Source organism: Chiloscyllium punctatum, chromosome X (genome assembly GCF_047496795.1).
Source record: "Chiloscyllium punctatum isolate Juve2018m chromosome X, sChiPun1.3, whole genome shotgun sequence".
Lineage (NCBI taxonomy): Eukaryota > Metazoa > Chordata > Chondrichthyes > Orectolobiformes > Hemiscylliidae > Chiloscyllium > Chiloscyllium punctatum.
Window position 1 is genome coordinate 12,263,864 of NC_092791.1, and position 26,102 is coordinate 12,289,965.

The following is a 26,102-nucleotide window of genomic DNA, read 5'->3' on the forward strand; positions in this document are numbered from 1 at the left end:
ACAGAGTAAAGCTGACTCTACACTGTCCCTCAACAAACACTCCCAGGACAGGGACAGCACGGGGTTAGATACAGAGTAAAGCTACCTCTACATTGTCCCCCCATCAAATACTCCCAGGACTGGAACAGCACACGGTTAGATACAGAGTAAAGCTCTCTCTCCAGTGTCCCCCCCATCAAACACTCCCAGGACATGGACAGCACGGTGTTAGATACAGAATAAAGCTCCCTCTACACTGTCCCCCATCAAACACTCCCAGGACACGGACAGCATGGTGTTAGATACAGAGTAAAGCTGCCTCTACACTGTCCCCCATCAAACACTCCCAGGACAGGGACAGCACGGGGTTAGATACAGAGTAAAGCTGCCTCTACTCTGTCCCCATCAAACACTCCCAGGACAGGGACAGCACGGGGTTAGATACAGAGTAAAGCTGCCTCTACTCTGTCCCCATCAAACACTCCCAGGACAGGGACAGCACGGGGTTAGATACAGAGTAAAGCTCTCTCTACACTCTCCCCCATCAAACACACCCAGGATAGTGACAGCACGGGGTGAGATACAGAGTAAAGCTCCCTCTTCACTGTCCCACCACCAAACTCTCCCAGGACAGGGACAGCACGGGGTTAGATACAGAGTAAAGCTCCCTCTTCACTGTCCCACCACCAAACACACCCAGTGACAGGGACAGCACAGGGTTAGATACAGAGTAGAGCTTACTCTACACTGTCCCCATCAAACACTCCCAGGAGAATGACAGCACGGGGTTAGATACAGAGTAAAGCTCCCTCTACACTGTCCCCCCATCAAACACTCCCAGGACAGGGACAGCACGGGTTTAGATACAGAGTAAAGCTTCGTCTACACTGTTATAATCAAACACTCCCAGGACTGGAACAGCACAGGGTTAGATACAGAGTAAAGCTCTCTCTCCACTGTCCCCCCCCATCAAACACTCCCAGGACATGGACAGCACGGTGTTAGATACAGAATAAAGCTCCCTCTACACTGTCCCCCATCAAACACACCCAGTGACAGGGACAGCACAGGGTTAGATACAGAGTAGAGCTCACTCTACACTGTTCCCATCAAACACTCCCAGGACAGGGACAGCACGGGGTGAGATAGAGACTAAAGCTCCCTCTACGCTGTCCCCCATCAAACACTCCCAGGACAGGTACAGCACGGGGTTAGATACTGATTAAACCTGACTCTACACCGTCCCCCATCCAACACTCCCAAAATAGGGACAGCATGGAGTTAGATACAGACTAAAGCTCCCTCTTCACTGTCCCACCATCAAACACTCCCAGGACAGGGACAGCACAGGGTTACATAAGAGTAAAGCTTTCTCTAAACTGTCCCCCAACAAACACTCCCAGGACAGGGACAGCATGGTGTTAGATACAGAGTAAAGCTCCCTCTACACTGTCCCCCCATCAAGCACTTCTAGGACAGGGACAGCACGGGGTTAGATACAGAGTAAAGCTGCCTCTACACTGTCCCCCAACAAACACTCCCAGGACAGGGACAGCACGGGGTTCGATACAGAGTAAAGCTCCCTCTACACTGTCGCCCATCAAACACTCCCAGGATAGGGTCAGCACGGGGTTAGATACAGAGAAAAGCTGACTCTACACTGTCCCCCATCCAACACTCCCAGGACAGGGACAGCACAGGGTTAGATACAGAGTAAAGCTGCCTCTATACTATCCCCCATCAAACACTCCCAGGACAGGGACAGCACGGGGTTAGATACAGAGTAAAGCTGACTCCACACTGTCCCCCATCCAACACTCCCAGGACAGGGACAGCACGGGTTTAGATACAGAGTAAAGGTCTCTCTACACTGTCTCCCCATCAAACACTCCCAGGACAGGGACAGCACGGGGTTAGATACAGAATAAAGCTGACTCTACACTGTCCCCCCATCAAACACTCCCAGGAGAGGAACAGCACGGGGTTAGATACAGAGTAAAGCTGACTCTACACTGTCCCCCATCCAACACTCCCAGGACAGGGACAGCACGGGGTTAGATACAGAGTAAAGATCACTCTACACAGTCCCCCATCAAACACTCCCAGGACAGGGACAGCACGGGGTTAGAGAAAGAGTAAAGCTCTCTCTCCACAGTACCCCATCAAACACTCCCAGGACAGGGACAGCAAGGGGTTAGAGAAAGAGTAAAGCTCTCTCTCCACAGTACCCCATCAAACACTTCCAGTATAGGGACAGCACAGGGTTAGATACAGAGTAAAGCCACCTCTGCACTGTCCCCCCATCAAACACTCCCAGGACAGGGACAGCACAGGGTTAGATACAGAGTAAAGCCACCTCTACACTGTCCCCCCATCAAACACTCCCAGGACAGGGACAGCACGGGGTTAGATGGAGAGTAAAGCTTCCTCTACTCTGTCCCCCATCCAACACTCCCAGGACAGGGACAGCACGGGGTTAGATACAGAGTAAAGCTCTCTCTACACTGTCCCCATCAAACACTCCCAGGACAGGGACAGTACGGGGTCAGATACAGAGTAAAGCTACCTCTGCACTGTCCCCCATCAAACACTCCCAGGACAGGGACAGCATGGAGTTAGATACAGAGTAAAGCTTCCTCTACACTATCCCCCATCAAACGCTCATAGGACAGGGACAGCACGGGGTTACATAAGAGTAAAGCTTTCTCTACACTGTCCCATCAAACACTCCCAGGAGAGGGACAGCATGGGTTTAGATACAGAGTCAAGCTCCCTCTACACTGTCCCCCATCAAACACTCCCAGGACAGGGACAGCACGGGGTGAGATACAGAGTAAAGCTCCCTCTACACTGTCCCCCATCAAACACTCCCAGGACAGGGACAGCACTGGGTGAGATACAGAGTAAAGCTCCCTCTACACTGTCCCCCATCAAACACTCCCAGGACAGGGACAGCACGGGGTGAGATACAGAGTAAAGATCCCTCTACACTGTCCCCCATCAAACACTCCCAGGACAGGGACAGCACAGGGTTCGATACAGAGTAAAGCTCCCTCTGCACTGTCCCACATCAAACACTCCCAGGACAGGGACAGCACAGGGTTAGAAACAGAGTAAAGCTGACTCTACACTGTCCCCCAACAAACACTCCCAGGACAGGGACAGCACGGGGTTAGATACAGAGTAAAGCTTCCTCTACATTGTCCCCCCATCAAATACTCCCAGGACTGGAACAGCACACGGTTAGATACAGAGTAAAGCTCTCTCTCCAGTGTCCCCCCCATCAAACACTCCCAGGACATGGACAGCACGGTGTTAGATACAGAATAAAGCTCCCTCTACACTGTCCCCCATCAAACACTCCCAGGACACGGACAGCATGGTGTTAGATACAGAGTAAAGCTGCCTCTACACTGTCCCCCATCAAACACTCCCAGGACAGGGACAGCACGGGGTTAGATACAGAGTAAAGCTGCCTCTACTCTGTCCCCATCAAACACTCCCAGGACAGGGACAGCACGGGGTTAGATACAGAGTAAAGCTGCCTCTACTCTGTCCCCATCAAACACTCCCAGGACAGGGACAGCACGGGGTTAGATACAGAGTAAAGCTCTCTCTACACTCTCCCCCATCAAACACACCCAGGATAGTGACAGCACGGGGTGAGATACAGAGTAAAGCTCCCTCTTCACTGTCCCACCACCAAACTCTCCCAGGACAGGGACAGCACGGGGTTAGATACAGAGTAAAGCTCCCTCTTCACTGTCCCACCACCAAACACACCCAGTGACAGGGACAGCACAGGGTTAGATACAGAGTAGAGCTTACTCTACACTGTCCCCATCAAACACTCCCAGGAGAATGACAGCACGGGGTTAGATACAGAGTAAAGCTCCCTCTACACTGTCCCCCCATCAAACACTCCCAGGACAGGGACAGCACGGGTTTAGATACAGAGTAAAGCTTCGTCTACACTGTTATAATCAAACACTCCCAGGACTGGAACAGCACAGGGTTAGATACAGAGTAAAGCTCTCTCTCCACTGTCCCCCCAATCAAACACTCCCAGGACATGGACAGCACGGTGTTAGATACAGAATAAAGCTCCCTCTACACTGTCCCCCATCAAACACACCCAGTGACAGGGACAGCACAGGGTTAGATACAGAGTAGAGCTCACTCTACACTGTTCCCATCAAACACTCCCAGGACAGGGACAGCACGGGGTGAGATAGAGACTAAAGCTCCCTCTACGCTGTCCCCCATCAAACACTCCCAGGACAGGTACAGCACGGGGTTAGATACTGAGTAAACCTGACTCTACACCGTCCCCCATCCAACACTCCCAAAATAGGGACAGCATGGAGTTAGATACAGACTAAAGCTCCCTCTTCACTGTCCCACCATCAAACACTCCCAGGACAGGGACAGCACAGGGTTACATAAGAGTAAAGCTTTCTCTAAACTGTCCCCCAACAAACACTCCCAGGACAGGGACAGCATGGTGTTAGATACAGAGTAAAGCTCCCTCTACACTGTCCCCCCATCAAGCACTTCTAGGACAGGGACAGCACGGGGTTAGATACAGAGTAAAGCTGCCTCTACACTGTCCCCCAACAAACACTCCCAGGACAGGGACAGCACGGGGTTCGATACAGAGTAAAGCTCCCTCTACACTGTCGCCCATCAAACACTCCCAGGATAGGGTCAGCACGGGGTTAGATACAGAGAAAAGCTGACTCTACACTGTCCCCCATCCAACACTCCCAGGACAGGGACAGCACAGGGTTAGATACAGAGTAAAGCTGCCTCTATACTATCCCCCATCAAACACTCCCAGGACAGGGACAGCACGGGGTTAGATACAGAGTAAAGCTGACTCCACACTGTCCCCCATCCAACACTCCCAGGACAGGGACAGCACGGGTTTAGATACAGAGTAAAGGTCTCTCTACACTGTCTCCCCATCAAACACTCCCAGGACAGGGACAGCACGGGGTTAGATACAGAATAAAGCTGACTCTACACTGTCCCCCCATCAAACACTCCCAGGAGAGGAACAGCACGGGGTTAGATACAGAGTAAAGCTGACTCTACACTGTCCCCCATCCAACACTCCCAGGACAGGGACAGCACGGGGTTAGATACAGAGTAAAGATCACTCTACACAGTCCCCCATCAAACACTCCCAGGACAGGGACAGCACGGGGTTAGAGAAAGAGTAAAGCTCTCTCTCCACAGTACCCCATCAAACACTCCCAGGACAGGGACAGCAAGGGGTTAGAGAAAGAGTAAAGCTCTCTCTCCACAGTACCCCATCAAACACTTCCAGTATAGGGACAGCATGGGGTTAGATACAGAATTGAGCTTTCTCTACTTTCCCCCATCAAACACTCACAGAATAGGGATAGCATGGAGTTAGATACAGAGTAAAGCTCACTCTACCCTGTCCCCCATCCAATACTCCCAGGATCGGGACAGCATGGAGTTTGATACAGAGTAAAGCTCCCTCTACACTGACCCCCCATCCAATACTCCCAGGATCGGGACAGCATGGAGTTTGATACAGAGTAAAGCTCCCTCTACACTGACCCCCATCCAACACTCCCAGGACAGGGACAGCACGGGGTCAGATACAGAGTAAAGCTGCCTCTACACTGTCCCCCAAGAAACACTCCCAGGACAGGGACAGCACGGGGTTAGATACAGAGTAAAGCTCTCTCTACACTATTCCCCCATCAAACACTGCTCGTACAGGGACAGCACGGCATTAGATACAGAGTAAAGCTCTCTCTACACTGTGCCCCCATCAAACACTCCCAGGACAGCGACAGCACGGGGTTAGATACAGAATAAAGCTGCCTCTACACTGTCCCCCATCCAACACTCCCAGGACAGGGACAGCACGTGGTTAGATACAGAGTAAAGCCCCTTTAACTGTCCCCCCATCAAACACTTCCAGGACAGGGACAGCACGGGGTTAGATACAGAGTAAAGCTCTCTCTGCACTGTCCCCCATCCAACACTCCCAGGTCAGGGACAGCACGGGGTTAGATCCAGAGTAAAGCTTCTCTACTCTGTCCCCCATCCAACACTCCCAGGACAGGGACAGCAGAGGGTTAGATACAGAGTAAAGCTCTCTCCACAATGTCCCCCATCAAACACTCCCAGGACAGGGACAGCACAGGGTTAGATACAGAGTGAAGGTACCTCTACTCTGTCTCCCATCCAACACTCCCAGGACAGGGACAGCAGGGGGTTAGATACAGAGTAAAGCTGCCTCTACACTGTCCCCCATCCAATACTCCTAGGACAGGGACAGCACGGGGTTAGATACAGAGTAAAGCCCCTTTCACTGTCCCCCCATTAAACACTCCCAGGACAGGGTCAGCACGGGGTTAGTTACAGAGTAAAGCTCTCTCTACACTGTCCCCCATGAAGCAATCCCTGGACAGGGACAGCACAGGGTTAGATACAGAGTAAAGCTTCCTCTCCACTCCCCACCATCAAACATTCCCAGGACAGGGACAGCACGGGGCTAGATACAGAGTAAAGCTCCTTCTCCAGTATCCCCATCAAACACTCCCAGGACAGGGACAGCACGGGGTTCGATACAGAGTAAAGCTTTCGCGATCCTCTCCACATCAAACACTCCCAGTACAGGGACAGCACAGGGTTAGGTATAGAGTAAACCTCCCTCTTCACTGTCCCACCATCAAACTCTCCCAGGACAAGGACAGCACAGGGTTACAAAAGAGGAAAGCTCACTCTACACTGTCCCACCATCAAACACTCCCAGGTCAGGGACAGCACAGGGTTAGATACAGAGTAAAGCTCTCTCTACACTGTCCTCATCAAACACTCCCAGGACAGGGACAGCACGGGGTTAGATACAGAGTAAAGCTTCCTCTACACTGTCCCCCCATCAAACACTCCCAGGAGAGGGACAGCACGGGGTTAGATACAAAGTAAAGCTTGCGCTTCACTGTCCCCCATCCAACACTCCCAGGTACGGACAGCTCAGGGTTAGATGCAGAGTAAAGCTCTCTCTACACTGTCCCCATCAAACACTCCCTGGACAAGGGCAGCACGGGGCTAGATACAGAGGAAAGCTCCCTCAACACTGTCCCCCATCAAACACTCCCAGGACAGGGACAGCACGGGGTTAGATGCAGAGTGAAGGTACCTCTACTCTGTCCCCCCATCCAACACTCCCAGGACAGGGACAGCACGGGGTTCGATACAGAGTAAAGCTCCCTCTACACTGTCCCCCATCCAACGCTCACAGGACAGGGACAGCACGGGGTTAGATACAGAGTAAAGCTCTCTCTACACTGTCCCCCCAACAAACACTCCCAGGACAGGGACAGCACGGGGTTAGATACAGAGTAAAGCTCTCTCTACACTGTCCCCCATCAAACACTCCCAGGACAGGGACAGCACGGGGTTAGATACAGAGTAAAGCTCTCTCTACACTGTCCCCCATCAAACACTCCCAGGACAGGGACAGCACGGGGTTAGATACAGAGTAAAGCTCTCTCTATACTGTCCCCCCATCAAACACTCCCAGGACAGGGACAGCACGGGGTTAGATACAGAGTAAAGCTCTCTCTACACTGTCCCCCATCAAACACTCCCAGGACAGGGACAGCACGGGGTTAGATACAGAGTAAAGCTCTCTCGACACTCTCCCTGTCAAACACTCCCAGGACAGGGACAGCACGGGGTTGGATACAGAGTAAAGCTCTCTCTCCACAGTACCCCATCAAACACTCCCAGGACAGGGACAGCACGGGGTTAGATACAGAGTAAAGCTCTCTCTACACTGTCCCCCATCAAACACTCCCAGGACAGGGACAGCACGGGGTTAGATACAGAGTAAAGCTCTCTCTATACTGTCCCCCCATCAAACACTCCCAGGACAGGGACAGCACGGGGTTAGATACAGAGTAAAGCTCTCTCTACACTGTCCCCCATCAAACACTCCCAGGACAGGGACAGCACGGGGTTAGATACAGAGTAAAGCTCTCTCGACACTCTCCCTGTCAAACACTCCCAGGACAGGGACAGCACGGGGTTGGATACAGAGTAAAGCTCTCTCTCCACAGTACCCCATCAAACACTCCCAGGACAGGGACAGCACGGGGTTAGATACAGAGTTGAGCTTTCTCTACACTGTCCCCGATCAAACACTCACAGGTTAGGGATAGCATGGAGTTAGATACAGAGTGAAGCTCCCTCTACACTGTCCCCCATCCAACACTCCCAGGATCGGGACAGCATGGAATTTGAAACAGAGTAAAGATCCCTCTACACTGTCCCCCATCCAACACTCCCAGGACAGGGACAGCACGGGGTGAGATACAGAGTAAACCTCCCTCTACACTGTCCCCCATGAAGCACTCCCAGGACAGGAACAGCACAGGGTTAGATACAGAGTAAAGCTGCCTCTACACTGACCCCCATCCAACACTCCCAGGACAGAGACAGCACAGGGTTAGATACAGGGTAAAGCTTCTCTACTCTGTCCCCCATCAAACACTCCCAGGACAGGGACAGCAGGGGGTTAGATACAGAGTAAAGCGCTCTCCACAATGTCCCCATCAAACACTCCCAGGTCAGGGACAGCACAGGGTTAGATACAGAGTAAAGCTCCCTCTACACTGTCCCCCCATCAAGCACTTCTAGGACAGGGACAGCACGGGGTTAGCTGCAGAGTCGAGCTCTCTCTACACTGTCCCCCCATCAAGCACTTCTAGGACAGGGACAGCACGGGGTTAGATGCAGAGTCGAGCTCTCTCTACACTGTCCACCCATCAAACACTCCCAGGACAGGGACAGCACGGGGTTAGATACAGAGTAAAGCTCCCTCTACACTGTCCCCCCATCAAACACTCCCAGGACAGGGACAGCATGGGGTTAGATATAGAGTAAAGCTCCCTCTACACTGTCCCCCCATCAAACACTCCCAGGACAGGGACAGCATGGGGTTAGATACAGAGTAAAACTGCCTCTACACAGTCCCCCCATCAAGCACTTCTAGGACAGGGACAGCCCAGGGTTAGATACAGAGTAAAGCTGCCTCTATACTATCCCCCATCAAACACTCACAGGACAGGGACAGCACGGGGTTAGATACAGAGTAAAGCTCTCTCTACACTGTCCCCCCATCAAACACTCCCAGGACAGGGACGGCACGGGGTTAGATACAGAGTAAAGCTCCCTCTTCATTGTCCCCCCATCAAACACTCCCAGGACAGTGACAGCACGGGGCTAGATACAGAGTAAAGCTCCCTCTACACTGTCCCCCCGTCAAACACTCACAGGACAGGGACAGCACGGGTTAGATATAGAGTCGAGCTCACTCTACACTGTCCACCCATCAAGCACTCCCAGGTACGGACAGCACAGGGTTAGATACAGAGTAAAGTTCCCTCTACACTATACCCCATCAAACACTCACAGGACAGGGACAGCACGGGGTTACATAGGAGTAAAGCTTTCTCTACACTGTCCCCCAACAAACACTCCCAGGACTGGAACAGCACAGGGTTAGATACAGAGTAAAGCTCTGTCTCCACTGTCCGCCCCCATCAAACACTCCCAGGACATGGACAGCACGGTGTGAGATACAGAATAAAGCTCCCTCTACACTGTCCCCCATCAAACACTCCCAGGACAGAGACAGCACGGGGTTAGATACAGAGTAAAGCTCACTCTACACTGTCCCCCATCAAACACACCCAGGACAGTGACAGCACGGGGTTAGATACAGAGTAAAGCTCACTCTACACTGTCCCCCCATCAAACACTCCCAGGACAGGCACAGCACGGGGTTAGATACAGAGTAAAGCTCACTCTACACTGTCCCCCATCAAACACACCCAGGACAGGGACAGAACAGGGTTAGGTACAGAGTAAAGCCCCCTCTACACTGTCCCCCTATCAAACACTCCCAGGACAGGGACAGCACAGGGTTAGATACAGAGTAAAGCTTTCTCTACACTGTCCCCATCAAACACTCCCAGGACTGGAACAGCACAGGGTTAGATACAGAGTAAAGCTCACTCTCCACTGTCCCCCCATCAAACACTCCCAGGACAGGGACAGCATGGTGTTAGATACAGAGTAAAGCTCCCTCGACACTGTCCCCCCATCAAGCACATCCAGGACAGGGACAGCACGGGGTTAGATACAGAGTAAAGCTCTCTCTACACTGTCCCCCATCAAACACACCCAGGACAGTGACAGCACGGGGTTAGATACAGAGTAAAGCTCACTCTACACTGTCCCCCCATCAAACTCTCCCAGGACAGGGACAGCACAGGGTGACATAAGAGTAAAGCTTTCTCTACACTGTCCCCCAACAAACACTCCCAGGTCAGGGACAGCACAGGGTTAGATACAGAGTAAAGCCTTCTCTACACTGTCCCCCCATCAAGCACTTCCAGGACAGGGACAGCACGGGGTTAGATACAGAGTCGAGCTCTCTCTACACTGTCCACCCATCAAACACTCCCAGGTCAGGGACAGCATGGAGTTAGATACAGAGTAAAGCTCTCTCTACACTGTCCCCCCGTCAAACACTCACAGGACAGGGACAGCACGGGTTAGATATAGAGTCGAGCTGACTCTACGCTGTCCACCCATCAAGCACTCCCAGGTACGGACAGCACAGGGTTAGATACAGAGTAAAGTTCCCTCTACACTGTCGCCCATCAAACACTCCCAGGATAGGGCCAGCACGGGGTTAGATACAGAGTAAAGCTGACTCTACACTGTCTCCCATCCAACACTCCCAGGACAGGGACAGCACGGGGTTAGATACAGAGTAAAGCTGCCTCTACACTATCCCCCATCCAACACTCCCAGGACAGGGACAGCACAGGGTGAGATGCAGAGTAAAGCTGCCTCTACTCTGTCCCCCCATCAAACACTCCCAGGACAGGGACAGCACAGGGTTAGATACAGAGTAAAGCCCCCTCTACACTGTCCCCCTATCAAACACTCCCAGGACAGGGACAGCACGGGGTTAGATACGGAGTAAAGCTTTCTCTACACTGTCCCCCTATCAAACACTCCCAGGACAGGGACAGCACAGGGTTAGATACAGAGTAAAGCTCACTCTCCACTGTCCCCCCATCAAACACTCCCAGGACAGGGACAGCATGGTGTTAGATACAGAGTAAAGCTCTCTCTACACTGTCCCCCATCAAACACACCCAGGACAGTGACAGCACGGGGTTAGATACAGAGTAAAGCTCACTCTACACTGTCCCCCCATCAAACTCTCCCAGGACAGGGACAGCACAGGGTGACATAAGAGTAAAGCTTTCTCTACACTGTCCCCCAACAAACACTCCCAGGTCAGGGACAGCACAGGGTTAGATACAGAGTAAAGCCTTCTCTACACTGTCCCCCCATCAAGCACTTCTAGGACAGGGACAGCACGGTGTTAGATACAGAGTAAAGCTCCCTCGACACTGTCCCCCCATCAAGCACATCCAGGACAGGGACAGCACGGGGTTAGATACAGAGTCGAGCTCTCTCTACACTGTCCACCCATCAAACACTCCCAGGTCAGGGACAGCATGGAGTTCGATACAGAGTAAAGCTCTCTCTACACTGTCCCCCATCAAACACTCCCAGGACAGTGACAGCACGGGTCTAGATACAGAGTAAAGCTCCTCTACACTGTCCCCCCGTCAAACACTCACAGGACAGGGACAGCATGGGTTAGATATAGAGTCGAGCTCACTCTACACTGTCCACCCATCAAGCACTCCCAGGTACGGACAGCACAGGGTTAGATACAGAGTAAAGTTCCCTCTACACTGTCGCCCCTCAAACACTCCCAGGATAGGGTCAGCACGGGGTTAGATACAGAGTAAAGCTGACTCTACACTGTCTCCCATCCAACACTCCCAGGACAGGGACAGCACAGGGTTAGATACAGAGTAAAGTTGCCTCTACACTATCCCCCATCAAACACTCCCAGGACAGGGACAGCACAGGGTTAGATGCAGAGTAAAGCTGCCTCTATACTATCCCCCATCAAACACTCACAGGACAGGGACAGCACGGGGTTAGATACAGAGTAAAGCTGCCTCTACTCTGTCCCCCCATCAAACACTCCCAGGACAGGGACAGCACGGGGCTAGATACAGAGTGAAGCTCTCTCGACACTCTCCCTGTCAAACACTCACAGGACAGGGACAGCACGGGGTTAGATACAGAGTGAAGCTCTCTCGACACTCTCCCTGTCAAACACTCCCAGGACAGGGACAGCACGGGGCTAGATACAGAGTAAAGCTCCTTCTCCAGTATCCCCATCAAACACTCCCAGGACAGGGACAGCAGGGGGTTAGATACAGAATAAATCTGCCTCTACACTGTCCCCCATCCAACACTCCCAGGACAGGGACAGCATGGGGTTAGATACAGAGTAAAGCCCCTTTAACTGTCCCCCCATCAAACACTCCCAGAACAGGGACAGCACGGGGTTAGATACAGAGTAAAGCTCTCTCTGCACTGTCCCCCATCCAACACTCCCAGGTCAGGGACAGCACGGGGTTAGATCCAGAGTAAAGCTTCTCTACTCTGTCCCCCATCCAACACTCCCAGGACAGGGACAGCAGAGGGTTAGATACAGAGTAAAGCTCTCTCCACAATGTCCCCCATCAAACACTCCCAGGACAGGGACAGCACGGGGTTAGATACAGAGTGAAGGTACCTCTACTCTGTCTCCCATCCAACACTCCCAGGACAGGGACAGCAGGGGGTTAGATACAGAGTAAAGCTGCCTCTACACTGTCCCCCATCCAATACTCCTAGGACAGGGTCAGCACGGGGTTAGTTACAGAGTAAAGCTCTCTCTATACTGTCCCCCATCCAACACTCCCAGGACAGGGACAGCACGGGGTTAGATGCAGAGTAAAGCTCCCTCTACACTGTCCCCCATGAAGCAATCCCTGGACAGGGACAGCACAGGGTTAGATACAGAGTAAAGCTTCCTCTCCACTCCCCACCATCAAACATTCCCAGGACAGGGACAGCACGGGGCTAGATACAGAGTAAAGCTCCTTCTCCAGTATCCCCATCAAACACTCCCAGGACAGGGACAGCACGGGGTTCGATACAGAGTAAAGCTTTCGCGATCCTCTCCACATCAAACACTCCCAGTACAGGGACAGCACAGGGTTAGGTATAGAGTAAACCTCCCTCTTCACTGTCCCACCATCAAACTCTCCCAGGACAAGGACAGCACAGGGTTACAAAAGAGGAAAGCTCACTCTACACTGTCCCACCATCAAACACTCCCAGGTCAGGGACAGCACAGGGTTAGATACAGAGTAAAGCTCTCTCTACACTGTCCTCATCAAACACTCCCAGGACAGGGACAGCACGGGGTTAGATACAGAGTAAAGCTTCCTCTACACTGTCCCCCCATCAAACACTCCCAGGAGAGGGACAGCACGGGGTTAGATACAAAGTAAAGCTTGCGCTTCACTGTCCCCCATCCAACACTCCCAGGTACGGACAGCTCAGGGTTAGATGCAGAGTAAAGCTCTCTCTACACTGTCCCCATCAAACACTCCCTGGACAAGGGCAGCACGGGGCTAGATACAGAGGAAAGCTCCCTCAACACTGTCCCCCATCAAACACTCCCAGGACAGGGACAGCACGGGGTTAGATGCAGAGTGAAGGTACCTCTACTCTGTCCCCCCATCCAACACTCCCAGGACAGGGACAGCACGGGGTTCGATACAGAGTAAAGCTCCCTCTACACTGTCCCCCATCAAGCACTCCCAGGAGAGGGACAGCACGGGGTTAGATACAGAGTAAAGCTTGCTCTTCACTGTCCCCCATTCAACACTCCCAGGTACGGACAGCTCTGGGTTAGATACAGAGTAAAGCTCTATCTACACTGTCCCCATCAAACACTCCCTGGACAATCACAGCACGGGGCTAGATACAGAGGAAAGCTCCCTCTACACTGTCGCCCATCAAACACTCCCAGGATAGGGCCAGCACGGGGTTAGATACAGAGTAAAGCTGACTCTACACTGTCCCCCATCCAACACTCCCAGGACAGGGACAGCACGGGGTTAGATACAGAGTAAAGCTGCCTCTACACTATCCCCCATCAAACACTCCCAGGACAGGGACAGCACAGGGTTAGATACAGAGTAAAGCTCCCTCTACACTGTCCCCCATCCAACGCTCACAGGACAGGGACAGCACGGGGTTAGATACAGAGTAAAGCTCCCTCTACACTGTCCCCCCAACAAACACTCCCAGGACAGGGACAGCACGGGGTTAGATACAGAGTAAAGCTCTCTCTACACTGTCCCCCATCAAACACTCCCAGGACAGGGACAGCACGGGGTTAGATACAGAGTAAAGCTCTCTCTACACTGTCCCCCATCAAACACTCCCAGGACAGGGACAGCACGGGGTTAGATACAGAGTAAAGCTCTCTCTATACTGTCCCCCCATCAAACACTCCCAGGACAAGGACAGCACGGGGTTAGATACAGAGTAAAGCTCTCTCTACACTGTCCCCCATCAAACACTCCCAGGACAGGGACAGCACGGGGTTAGATACAGAGTAAAGCTCTCTCGACACTCTCCCTGTCAAACACTCCCAGGACAGGGACAGCACGGGGTTGGATACAGAGTAAAGCTCTCTCTCCACAGTACCCCATCAAACACTCCCAGGACAGGGACAGCACGGGGTTAGATACAGAGTTGAGCTTTCTCTACACTGTCCCCGATCAAACACTCACAGGTTAGGGATAGCATGGAGTTAGATACAGAGTGAAGCTCCCTCTACACTGTCCCCCATCCAACACTCCCAGGATCGGGACAGCATGGAATTTGAAACAGAGTAAAGCTCCCTCTACACTGTCCCCCATCCAACACTCCCAGGACAGGGACAGCACGGGGTGAGATACAGAGTAAACCTCCCTCTACACTGTCCCCCATGAAGCACTCCCAGGACAGGAACAGCACAGGGTTAGATACAGAGTAAAGCTGCCTCTACACTGACCCCCATCCAACACTCCCAGGACAGAGACAGCACAGGGTTAGATACAGGGTAAAGCTTCTCTACTCTGTCCCCCATCAAACACTCCCAGGACAGGGACAGCAGGGGGTTAGATACAGAGTAAAGCGCTCTCCACAATGTCCCCATCAAACACTCCCAGGTCAGGGACAGCACAGGGTTAGATACAGAGTAAAGCTCCCTCTACACTGTCCCCCCATCAAGCACTTCTAGGACAGGGACAGCACGGGGTTAGCTGCAGAGTCGAGCTCTCTCTACACTGTCCCCCCATCAAGCACTTCTAGGACAGGGACAGCACGGGGTTAGATGCAGAGTCGAGCTCTCTCTACACTGTCCACCCATCAAACACTCCCAGGACAGGGACAGCACGGGGTTAGATACAGAGTAAAGCTCCCTCTACACTGTCCCCCCATCAAACACTCCCAGGACAGGGACAGCATGGGGTTAGATATAGAGTAAAGCTCCCTCTACACTGTCCCCCCATCAAACACTCCCAGGACAGGGACAGCATGGGGTTAGATACAGAGTAAAACTGCCTCTACACAGTCCCCCCATCAAGCACTTCTAGGACAGGGACAGCCCAGGGTTAGATACAGAGTAAAGCTGCCTCTATACTATCCCCCATCAAACACTCACAGGACAGGGACAGCACGGGGTTAGATACAGAGTAAAGCTCTCTCTACACTGTCCCCCCATCAAACACTCCCAGGACAGGGACGGCACGGGGTTAGATACAGAGTAAAGCTTCCTCTCCACTCCCCACCATCAAACATTCCCAGGACAGGGACAGCACGGGGCTAGATACAGAGTAAAGCTCCTTCTCCAGTATCCCCATCAAACACTCCCAGGACAGGGACAGCACGGGGTTCGATACAGAGTAAAGCTTTCGCGATCCTCTCCACATGAAACACTCCCAGTACAGGGACAGCACAGGGTTAGGTATAGAGTAAACCTCCCTCTTCACTGTCCCACCATCAAACTCTCCCAGGACAAGGACAGCACAGGGTTACAAAAGAGGAAAGCTCACTCTACACTGTCCCACCATCAAACACTCCCAGGTCAGGGACAGCACAGAGTTAGATACAGAGTAAAGCTCTCTCTACACTGTCCTCATCAAACACTCCCAGGACAGGGACAGCACGGGGTTAGATACAGAGTAAAGCTTCCTCTACACTGTCCCCCCATCAAACACTCCCAGGAGAGGGACAGCACGGGGTTAGATACAAAGTAAAGCTTGCGCTTCACTGTCCCCCATCCAACACTCCCAGGTACGGACAGCTCAGGGTTAGATGCAGAGTAAAGCTCTCTCTACACTGTCCCCATCAAACACTCCCTGGACAAGGGCAGCACGGGGCTAGATACAGAGGAAAGCTCCCTCAACACTGTCCCCCATCAAACACTCCCAGGACAGGGACAGCACGGGGTTAGATGCAGAGTGAAGGTACCTCTACTCTGTCCCCCCATCCAACACTCCCAGGACAGGGACAGCACGGGGTTCGATACAGAGTAAAGCTCCCTCTACACTATCCCCCATCAAACACTCCCAGGACAGGGACAGCACAGGGTTAGATACAGAGTAAAGCTCCCTCTACACTGTCCCCCATCCAACGCTCACAGGACAGGGACAGCACGGGGTTAGATACAGAGTAAAGCTGCCTCTACACTGTCCCCCATCCAATACTCCTAGGACAGGGACAGCACGGGGTTAGATACAGAGTAAAGCCCCTTTCACTGTCCCCCCATTAAACACTCCCAGGACAGGGTCAGCACGGGGTTAGTTACAGAGTAAAGCTCTCTCTACACTGTCCCCCATGAAGCAATCCCTGGACAGGGACAGCACAGGGTTAGATACAGAGTAAAGCTTCCTCTCCACTCCCCACCATCAAACATTCCCAGGACAGGGACAGCACGGGGCTAGATACAGAGTAAAGCTCCTTCTCCAGTATCCCCATCAAACACTCCCAGGACAGGGACAGCACGGGGTTCGATACAGAGTAAAGCTTTCGCGATCCTCTCCACATCAAACACTCCCAGTACAGGGACAGCACAGGGTTAGGTATAGAGTAAACCTCCCTCTTCACTGTCCCACCATCAAACTCTCCCAGGACAAGGACAGCACAGGGTTACAAAAGAGGAAAGCTCACTCTACACTGTCCCACCATCAAACACTCCCAGGTCAGGGACAGCACAGGGTTAGATACAGAGTAAAGCTCTCTCTACACTGTCCTCATCAAACACTCCCAGGACAGGGACAGCACGGGGTTAGATACAGAGTAAAGCTTCCTCTACACTGTCCCCCCATCAAACACTCCCAGGAGAGGGACAGCACGGGGTTAGATACAAAGTAAAGCTTGCGCTTCACTGTCCCCCATCCAACACTCCCAGGTACGGACAGCTCAGGGTTAGATGCAGAGTAAAGCTCTCTCTACACTGTCCCCATCAAACACTCCCTGGACAAGGGCAGCACGGGGCTAGATACAGAGGAAAGCTCCCTCAACACTGTCCCCCATCAAACACTCCCAGGACAGGGACAGCACGGGGTTAGATGCAGAGTGAAGGTACCTCTACTCTGTCCCCCCATCCAACACTCCCAGGACAGGGACAGCACGGGGTTCGATACAGAGTAAAGCTCCCTCTACACTGTCCCCCATCAAGCACTCCCAGGAGAGGGACAGCACGGGGTTAGATACAGAGTAAAGCTTGCTCTTCACTGTCCCCCATTCAACACTCCCAGGTACGGACAGCTCTGGGTTAGATACAGAGTAAAGCTCTATCTACACTGTCCCCATCAAACACTCCCTGGACAATCACAGCACGGGGCTAGATACAGAGGAAAGCTCCCTCTACACTGTCGCCCATCAAACACTCCCAGGATAGGGCCAGCACGGGGTTAGATACAGAGTAAAGCTGACTCTACACTGTCCCCCATCCAACACTCCCAGGACAGGGACAGCACGGGGTTAGATACAGAGTAAAGCTGCCTCTACACTATCCCCCATCAAACACTCCCAGGACAGGGACAGCACAGGGTTAGATACAGAGTAAAGCTCCCTCTACACTGTCCCCCATCCAACGCTCACAGGACAGGGACAGCACGGGGTTAGATACAGAGTAAAGCTCTCTCTACACTGTCCCCCCAACAAACACTCCCAGGACAGGGACAGCACGGGGTTAGATACAGAGTAAAGCTCTCTCTACACTGTCCCCCATCAAACACTCCCAGGACAGGGACAGCACGGGGTTAGATACAGAGTAAAGCTCTCTCTACACTGTCCCCCATCAAACACTCCCAGGACAGGGACAGCACGGGGTTAGATACAGAGTAAAGCTCTCTCTATACTGTCCCCCCATCAAACACTCCCAGGACAAGGACAGCACGGGGTTAGATACAGAGTAAAGCTCTCTCTACACTGTCCCCCATCAAACACTCCCAGGACAGGGACAGCACGGGGTTAGATACAGAGTAAAGCTCTCTCGACACTCTCCCTGTCAAACACTCCCAGGACAGGGACAGCACGGGGTTGGATACAGAGTAAAGCTCTCTCTCCACAGTACCCCATCAAACACTCCCAGGACAGGGACAGCACGGGGTTAGATACAGAGTTGAGCTTTCTCTACACTGTCCCCGATCAAACACTCACAGGTTAGGGATAGCATGGAGTTAGATACAGAGTGAAGCTCCCTCTACACTGTCCCCCATCCAACACTCCCAGGATCGGGACAGCATGGAATTTGAAACAGAGTAAAGCTCCCTCTACACTGTCCCCCATCCAACACTCCCAGGACAGGGACAGCACGGGGTGAGATACAGAGTAAACCTCCCTCTACACTGTCCCCCATGAAGCACTCCCAGGACAGGAACAGCACAGGGTTAGATACAGAGTAAAGCTGCCTCTACACTGACCCCCATCCAACACTCCCAGGACAGAGACAGCACAGGGTTAGATACAGGGTAAAGCTTCTCTACTCTGTCCCCCATCAAACACTCCCAGGACAGGGACAGCAGGGGGTTAGATACAGAGTAAAGCGCTCTCCACAATGTCCCCATCAAACACTCCCAGGTCAGGGACAGCACAGGGTTAGATACAGAGTAAAGCTCCCTCTACACTGTCCCCCCATCAAGCACTTCTAGGACAGGGACAGCACGGGGTTAGCTGCAGAGTCGAGCTCTCTCTACACTGTCCCCCCATCAAGCACTTCTAGGACAGGGACAGCACGGGGTTAGATGCAGAGTCGAGCTCTCTCTACACTGTCCACCCATCAAACACTCCCAGGACAGGGACAGCACGGGGTTAGATACAGAGTAAAGCTCCCTCTACACTGTCCGCCCATCAAACACTCCCAGGACAGGGACAGCATGGGGTTAGATATAGAGTAAAGCTCCCTCTACACTGTCCCCCCATCAAACACTCCCAGGACAGGGACAGCATGGGGTTAGATACAGAGTAAAACTGCCTCTACACAGTCCCCCCATCAAGCACTTCTAGGACAGGGACAGCCCAGGGTTAGATACAGAGTAAAGCTGCCTCTATACTATCCCCCATCAAACACTCACAGGACAGGGACAGCACGGGGTTAGATACAGAGTAAAGCTCTCTCTACACTGTCCCCCCATCAAACACTCCCAGGACAGGGACGGCACGGGGTTAGATACAGAGTAAAGCTCCCTCTTCATTGTCCCCCCATCAAACACTCCCAGGACAGGGACAGCACGGGGTTAGATACAGAGTAAAGCTGACTCTACACTGTCCCCCATCCAACACTCCCAGGACAGTGACAGCACGGGGCTAGATACAGAGTAAAGCTCCCTCTACACTGTCCCCCCGTCAAACACTCACAGGACAGGGACAGCACGGGTTAGATATAGAGTCGAGCTCACTCTACACTGTCCACCCATCAAGCACTCCCAGGTACGGACAGCACAGGGTTAGATACAGAGTAAAGTTCCCTCTACACTATACCCCATCAAACACTCACAGGACAGGGACAGCACGGGGTTACATAGGAGTAAAGCTTTCTCTACACTGTCCCCCAACAAACACTCCCAGGACTGGAACAGCACAGGGTTAGATACAGAGTAAAGCTCTGTCTCCACTGTCCCCCCCATCAAACACTCCCAGGACATGGACAGCACGGTGTGAGATACAGAATAAAGCTCCCTCTACACTGTCCCCCATCAAACACTCCCAGGACAGAGACAGCACGGGGTTAGATACAGAGTAAAGCTCACTCTACACTGTCCCCCATCAAACACACCCAGGACAGTGACAGCACGGGGTTAGATACAGAGTAAAGCTCACTCTACACTGTCCCCCCATCAAACACTCCCAGGACAGGCACAGCACGGGGTTAGATACAGAGTAAAGCTCACTCTACACTGTCCCCCATCAAACACACCCAGGACAGGGACAGAACAGGGTTAGGTACAGAGTAAAGCCCCCTCTACACTGTCCCCCTATCAAACACTCCCAGGACAGGGACAGCACAGGGTTAGATACAGAGTAAAGCTTTCTCTACACTGTCCCCATCAAACACTCCCAGGACTGGAACAGCACAGGGTTAGATACAGAGTAAAGCTCACTCTCCACTGTCCCCCCATCAAACTCTCCCAGGACAGGGACAGCACAGGGTGACATAAGAGTAAAGCTTTCTCTACACTGTCCCCCAACAAACACTCCCAGGTCAGGGACAGCACAGGGTTAGATACAGAGTAAAGCCTTCTCTACACTGTCCCCCCATCAAGCACTTCCAGGACAGGGACAGCACGGGGTTAGATACAGAGTCGAGCTCTCTCTACACTGTCCACCCATCAAACACTCCCAGGTCAGGGACAGCATGGAGTTAGATACAGAGTAAAGCTCTCTCTACACTGTCCCCCCGTCAAACACTCACAGGACAGGGACAGCACGGGTTAGATATAGAGTCGAGCTGACTCTACACTGTCCACCCATCAAGCACTCCCAGGTACGGACAGCACAGGGTTAGATACAGAGTAAAGTTCCCTCTACACTGTCGCCCATCAAACACTCCCAGGATAGGGCCAGCACGGGGTTAGATACAGAGTAAAGCTGACTCTACACTGTCTCCCATCCAACACTCCCAGGACAGGGACAGCACGGGGTTAGATACAGAGTAAAGCTGCCTCTACACTATCCCCCATCCAACACTCCCAGGACAGGGACAGCACAGGGTTAGATGCAGAGTAAAGCTGCCTCTACTCTGTCCCCCCATCAAACACTCCCAGGACAGGGACAGCACAGGGTTAGATACAGAGTAAAGCCCCCTCTACACTGTCCCCCTATCAAACACTCCCAGGACAGGGACAGCACGGGGTTAGATACGGAGTAAAGCTTTCTCTACACTGTCCCCCTATCAAACACTCCCAGGACAGGGACAGCACGGGGTTAGATACGGAGTAAAGCTTTCTCTACACTGTCCCCATCAAACACTCCCAGGACTGGAACAGCACAGGGTTAGATACAGAGTAAAGCTCACTCTCCACTGTCCCCCCATCAAACACTCCCAGGACAGGGACAGCATGGTGTTAGATACAGAGTAAAGCTCTCTCTACACTGTCCCCCATCAAACACACCCAGGACAGTGACAGCACGGGGTTAGATACAGAGTAAAGCTCACTCTACACTGTCCCCCCATCAAACTCTCCCAGGACAGGGACAGCACAGGGTGACATAAGAGTAAAGCTTTCTCTACACTGTCCCCCAACAAACACTCCCAGGTCAGGGACAGCACAGGGTTAGATACAGAGTAAAGCCTTCTCTACACTGTCCCCCCATCAAGCACTTCTTGGACAGGGACAGCACGGTGTTAGATACAGAGTAAAGCTCCCTCGACACTGTCCCCCCATCAAGCACATCCAGGACAGGGACAGCACGGGGTTAGATACAGAGTCGAGCTCTCTCTACACTGTCCACCCATCAAACACTCCCAGGTCAGGGACAGCATGGAGTTCGATACAGAGTAAAGCTCTCTCTACACTGTCCCCCATCAAACACTCCCAGGAGAGTGACAGCACGGGTCTAGATACAGAGTAAAGCTCCTCTACACTGTCCCCCCGTCAAACACTCACAGGACAGGGACAGCATGGGTTAGATATAGAGTCGAGCTCACTCTACACTGTCCACCCATCAAGCACTCCCAGGTACGGACAGCACAGGGTTAGATACAGAGTAAAGTTCCCTCTACACTGTCGCCCCTCAAACACTCCCAGGATAGGGTCAGCACGGGGTTAGATACAGAGTAAAGCTGACTCTACACTGTCTCCCATCCAACACTCCCAGGACAGGGACAGCACAGGGTTAGATACAGAGTAAAGTTGCCTCTACACTATCCCCCATCAAACACTCCCAGGACAGGGACAGCACAGGGTTAGATGCAGAGTAAAGCTGCCTCTATACTATCCCCCATCAAACACTCACAGGACAGGGACAGCACGGGGTTAGATACAGAGTAAAGCTGCCTCTACTCTGTCCCCCCATCAAACACTCCCAGGACAGGGACAGCACGGGGCTAGATACAGAGTGAAGCTCTCTCGACACTCTCCCTGTCAAACACTCACAGGACAGGGACAGCACGGGGTTAGATACAGAGTGAAGCTCTCTCGACACTCTCCCTGTCAAACACTCCCAGGACAGGGACAGCACGGGGTTGGATACAGAGTAAAGCTCTCTCTCCACAGTACCCCATCAAACACTCCCAGGACAGGGACAGCACGGGGTTAGATACAGAGTAAAGCTCCCTGTACACTGTCCCCCCATCAAACACTCCCAGGACAGGGACAGCACGGGGTTAGATACAGAGTAAAGCTCTCTCTACACTGTCCCCCATCAAACACTCCCAGGACAGGGACAGTACGGGGTTAGATACAGAGTAAAGCTGACTCTACACTGTCCCCCATGAAACACTCCCAGGACAGGGACAGCACGGGGTTAGATACAGAGTAAAGCTGACTCTACACTGTCCCCCATCCAACACTCCCAGAACAGGGACAGCACGGGGTTAGATACAGAGTAAAGGTCTCTCTACACCATCCCCATCAAACACTCCCAGGATCGGGACAGCATGGAGTTTGATACAGAGTAAAGCTGCCTCTACACTGACCCCCATCCAACACTCCCAGGACAGGGACAGCACAGGGTTACATACAGAGTAAAGCCCCCTCGACACAGTCCCCCCATCAAACACTCCCAGGACAGGGACAGCACGGGGTTAGATACAGAGTAAAGCTGCCTCTACACTGTCCCCCAAGAAACACTCCCAGGACAGGGACAGCACGGGATTAGATTCAGAGTAAAGCTGCCTCTACACTGTCGCCCCATCAAACACTCCCAGGACAGGGACAGCACGGGGTTAGATACAGAGTAAAGCTGACTCTACACTCCCCACCATCAAACACTCCCAGGACAGGGACAGCACAGGGTTAGACACAGAGTCGAGCTCTCTCTGCACTGTCCCCCATCAAACACTCCCAGGTCAGGGACAGCATGGAGTTGGATACAGAGTAAAGCTCCTCTACACTGTCCCCCCCGTCAAACACTCACATGACAGGGACAGCACGGGTTAGATATAGAGTCGAGCTCACTTTACACTGTCCACCTATCAAGCACTCCCAGGTACGGACCGCACAGGGTTAGATACAGAGTAAATTTCCCTCTACACTATACCCCATCAAACACTCACAGGACAGGGACAGCACGGGGTTAAATAGGAGTAAAGCTTTCTCTACACTGTCCCCCAACAAACACTCCCAGGACAGGGACAGCACGGGGTTAGATACAGAGTAAAGCTCCCTCTACACTGTCGCCCATCAAACTATCCCAGGATAGGGCCAGCACGGGGTTAGATACAGAGTAAAGCTGACTCTACACTGTCCCCCATCCAACACTCCCAGGACAGGGACAGCACGGGGTTAGATACAGAGTAAAGCTGCCTCTACACTGTCCCCCCATCAAACACTCCCAGGACAGGGACAGCACGGGGTTAGATACAGAGTAAAGCTCTCTCTATACTGTCCCCCATCAAACACTCCCAGGACAGGGACAGCACGGGGTTAGATACAGAGTGAAGGTACCTCTCTCTGTCCCCCATCAAACACTCCCAGGACAGGGACAGCACGGGGTTAGATACAGAGTAAAGCTCTCTCTACACTGTCCCCCATCAAACACTCCCAGGACAGGGACAGCACAGGGTTAGATACAGAGTAAAGCTCTCTCGACACTCTCCCTGTCAAACACTCCCAGGACAGGGACAGCACGGGGTTGGATACAGAGTAAAGCTCTCTCTCCACAGTACCCCATCAAACACTCCCAGGACAGGGACAGCAAGCGGTTAGAGAAAGAGTAAAGCTCTCTCTTCACAGTACCCCATCAAACACTTCCAGTATAGGGACAGCACGGGGTTAGATACAGAGTTGAGCTTTCTCTACACTGTCCCCCATCAAACACTCACAGGACAGGGACAGCACGGCGTTAGATACAGAGTAAAGCTCACTCTACACTGTCCCCCCATCAAACACTTCCGGGACAGGGACAGCACGAGGTTAGTTCCAGAGTAAAGCTGCCTCTACACTGACCCCTATCAAACACTCCCAGGACAGGGACAGCACGGGGTTAGATACAGAGGAAAGTTTTCTATTCACAGTCACCACTGAAACACTCCCAGGACAACTGCTGTTTATTTTTTTTGTGGTTCTTTTGTTGCTGAGTGAACGTTGACATTCGTGTCAGCTGATATCCTGGAATAAATTATTTATGTTGGAATGGGAAATTCTGAGGATCGAAGATTTTTGTGGCCTTGCCTCTGTGAGAGAGAAAGTCTTGCTTTGTAACACACACTGTTGTGGGAAATGTATACGACTTTGTGACGGAATGTGTTTTGCAGGATAATGGACTCCTCCAACCTCAATACCCGGCTAACATGACCTCGTCCTCTTCAGGTACTGATGTGCAAAATCAAAGTTTGTTCTTGGAATTTTCCATTGCTTCGTGTTTTTGTAACTCCCATGTCAGCTTGAATCTTTTTCCATTTAGTTTATGATCCATATAGATCTCCTGCCTCGCCAGCCAGTGCAATTCAGTTAGCACACTTCTGCAGTCAACAAACTTATTTTTAAACATAGTTTCCTGACATTTGAGAGAGACAGACAGACGGAGGACAGAGCGAGTGAGGCAGAAAGCCAAAGAAATTGAGAAAATGTGAGAGAGATCCAGAGAGGAGTACAGAGAGAGAGAGAGAGAGAGGGAGAATCACAGACCTCTGGGGTGGAGACTGAAAGAAAGAGCAAAACAGTCACACACTGAGAGACAGTCAGAGAGAGATTGAACAAAGTACGAATAGATTGAGGAGGGAATCTGATTGAGACACACTAACTTATAGACAGAGTGGCTTGTGAGAATCTCTTCCTCATTGCAGACATGTTTAAGACCAGAGCACATGAGTTTAAGGTGAGGAGTCAAGCTAAGTGGTTTCAAAGTGATCTGAGAAAATTTCTTTCCTCCAGAGGGTGGTAGAAATATGGAATGTGCTGCCTGAGAGGGTGGTGGGGTCAGGTACTCTCACGACATTTAAGAAGCAACTGGATACTTAAAATGTCAAGGCATAGTTGGCTGTGGACCAAGTGCAGATAAATGGGATTAGTATCCCTTGGTGTTTGTTGGTCAGCCCAAACATGGTGGGCCAAAGGGCCTGTTTCACTGCTGTATGACTCCCTGAGACAGGCAGACAGACAATCAGAGACAGAGAGAGAGATCATAGACTCCCTACAGTGTGGAAACAGGCCATTTAGCCCACCAAGTTCACACTGACCCTCTGAAGAGCATCCCACCCAGACCCATCCCATTCCTGTAACTCTTTGCATTTCCCATGGCCAATCCACCCTGCAGACACAGGGAGAATGTGCGAACTCCACACAGATAGTCACCCAAGGCTGGGATCAAAGCTGGGTCCCTGACGCCGTGAGGCAGCAGTGCTAACCACTGAGCCACTGTGCACAGAGACAGTGTGAGAGAGAAATAGATGAAAACCGAGATAAAGAGAGAGA

At 52.3% G+C, this 26,102-nt stretch overlaps 1 protein-coding gene across 5 annotated transcripts in view; it reads left to right on the forward strand.

Annotated features, from left to right (window-relative positions):
* Nucleotides 1–26,102, forward strand: part of slc26a10 (solute carrier family 26 member 10) — a 166,075-nt gene that overhangs the window by 84,858 nt on the left and 55,115 nt on the right. For all 5 annotated transcript variants that reach the window (XM_072566945.1, XM_072566942.1, XM_072566943.1 and 2 more), the window contains exon 14: nt 24,944–24,998. In XM_072566945.1, the coding sequence (XP_072423046.1) occupies nt 24,944–24,998 (55 nt within the window). The remainder of the gene's footprint in view (nt 1–24,943; nt 24,999–26,102) is intronic.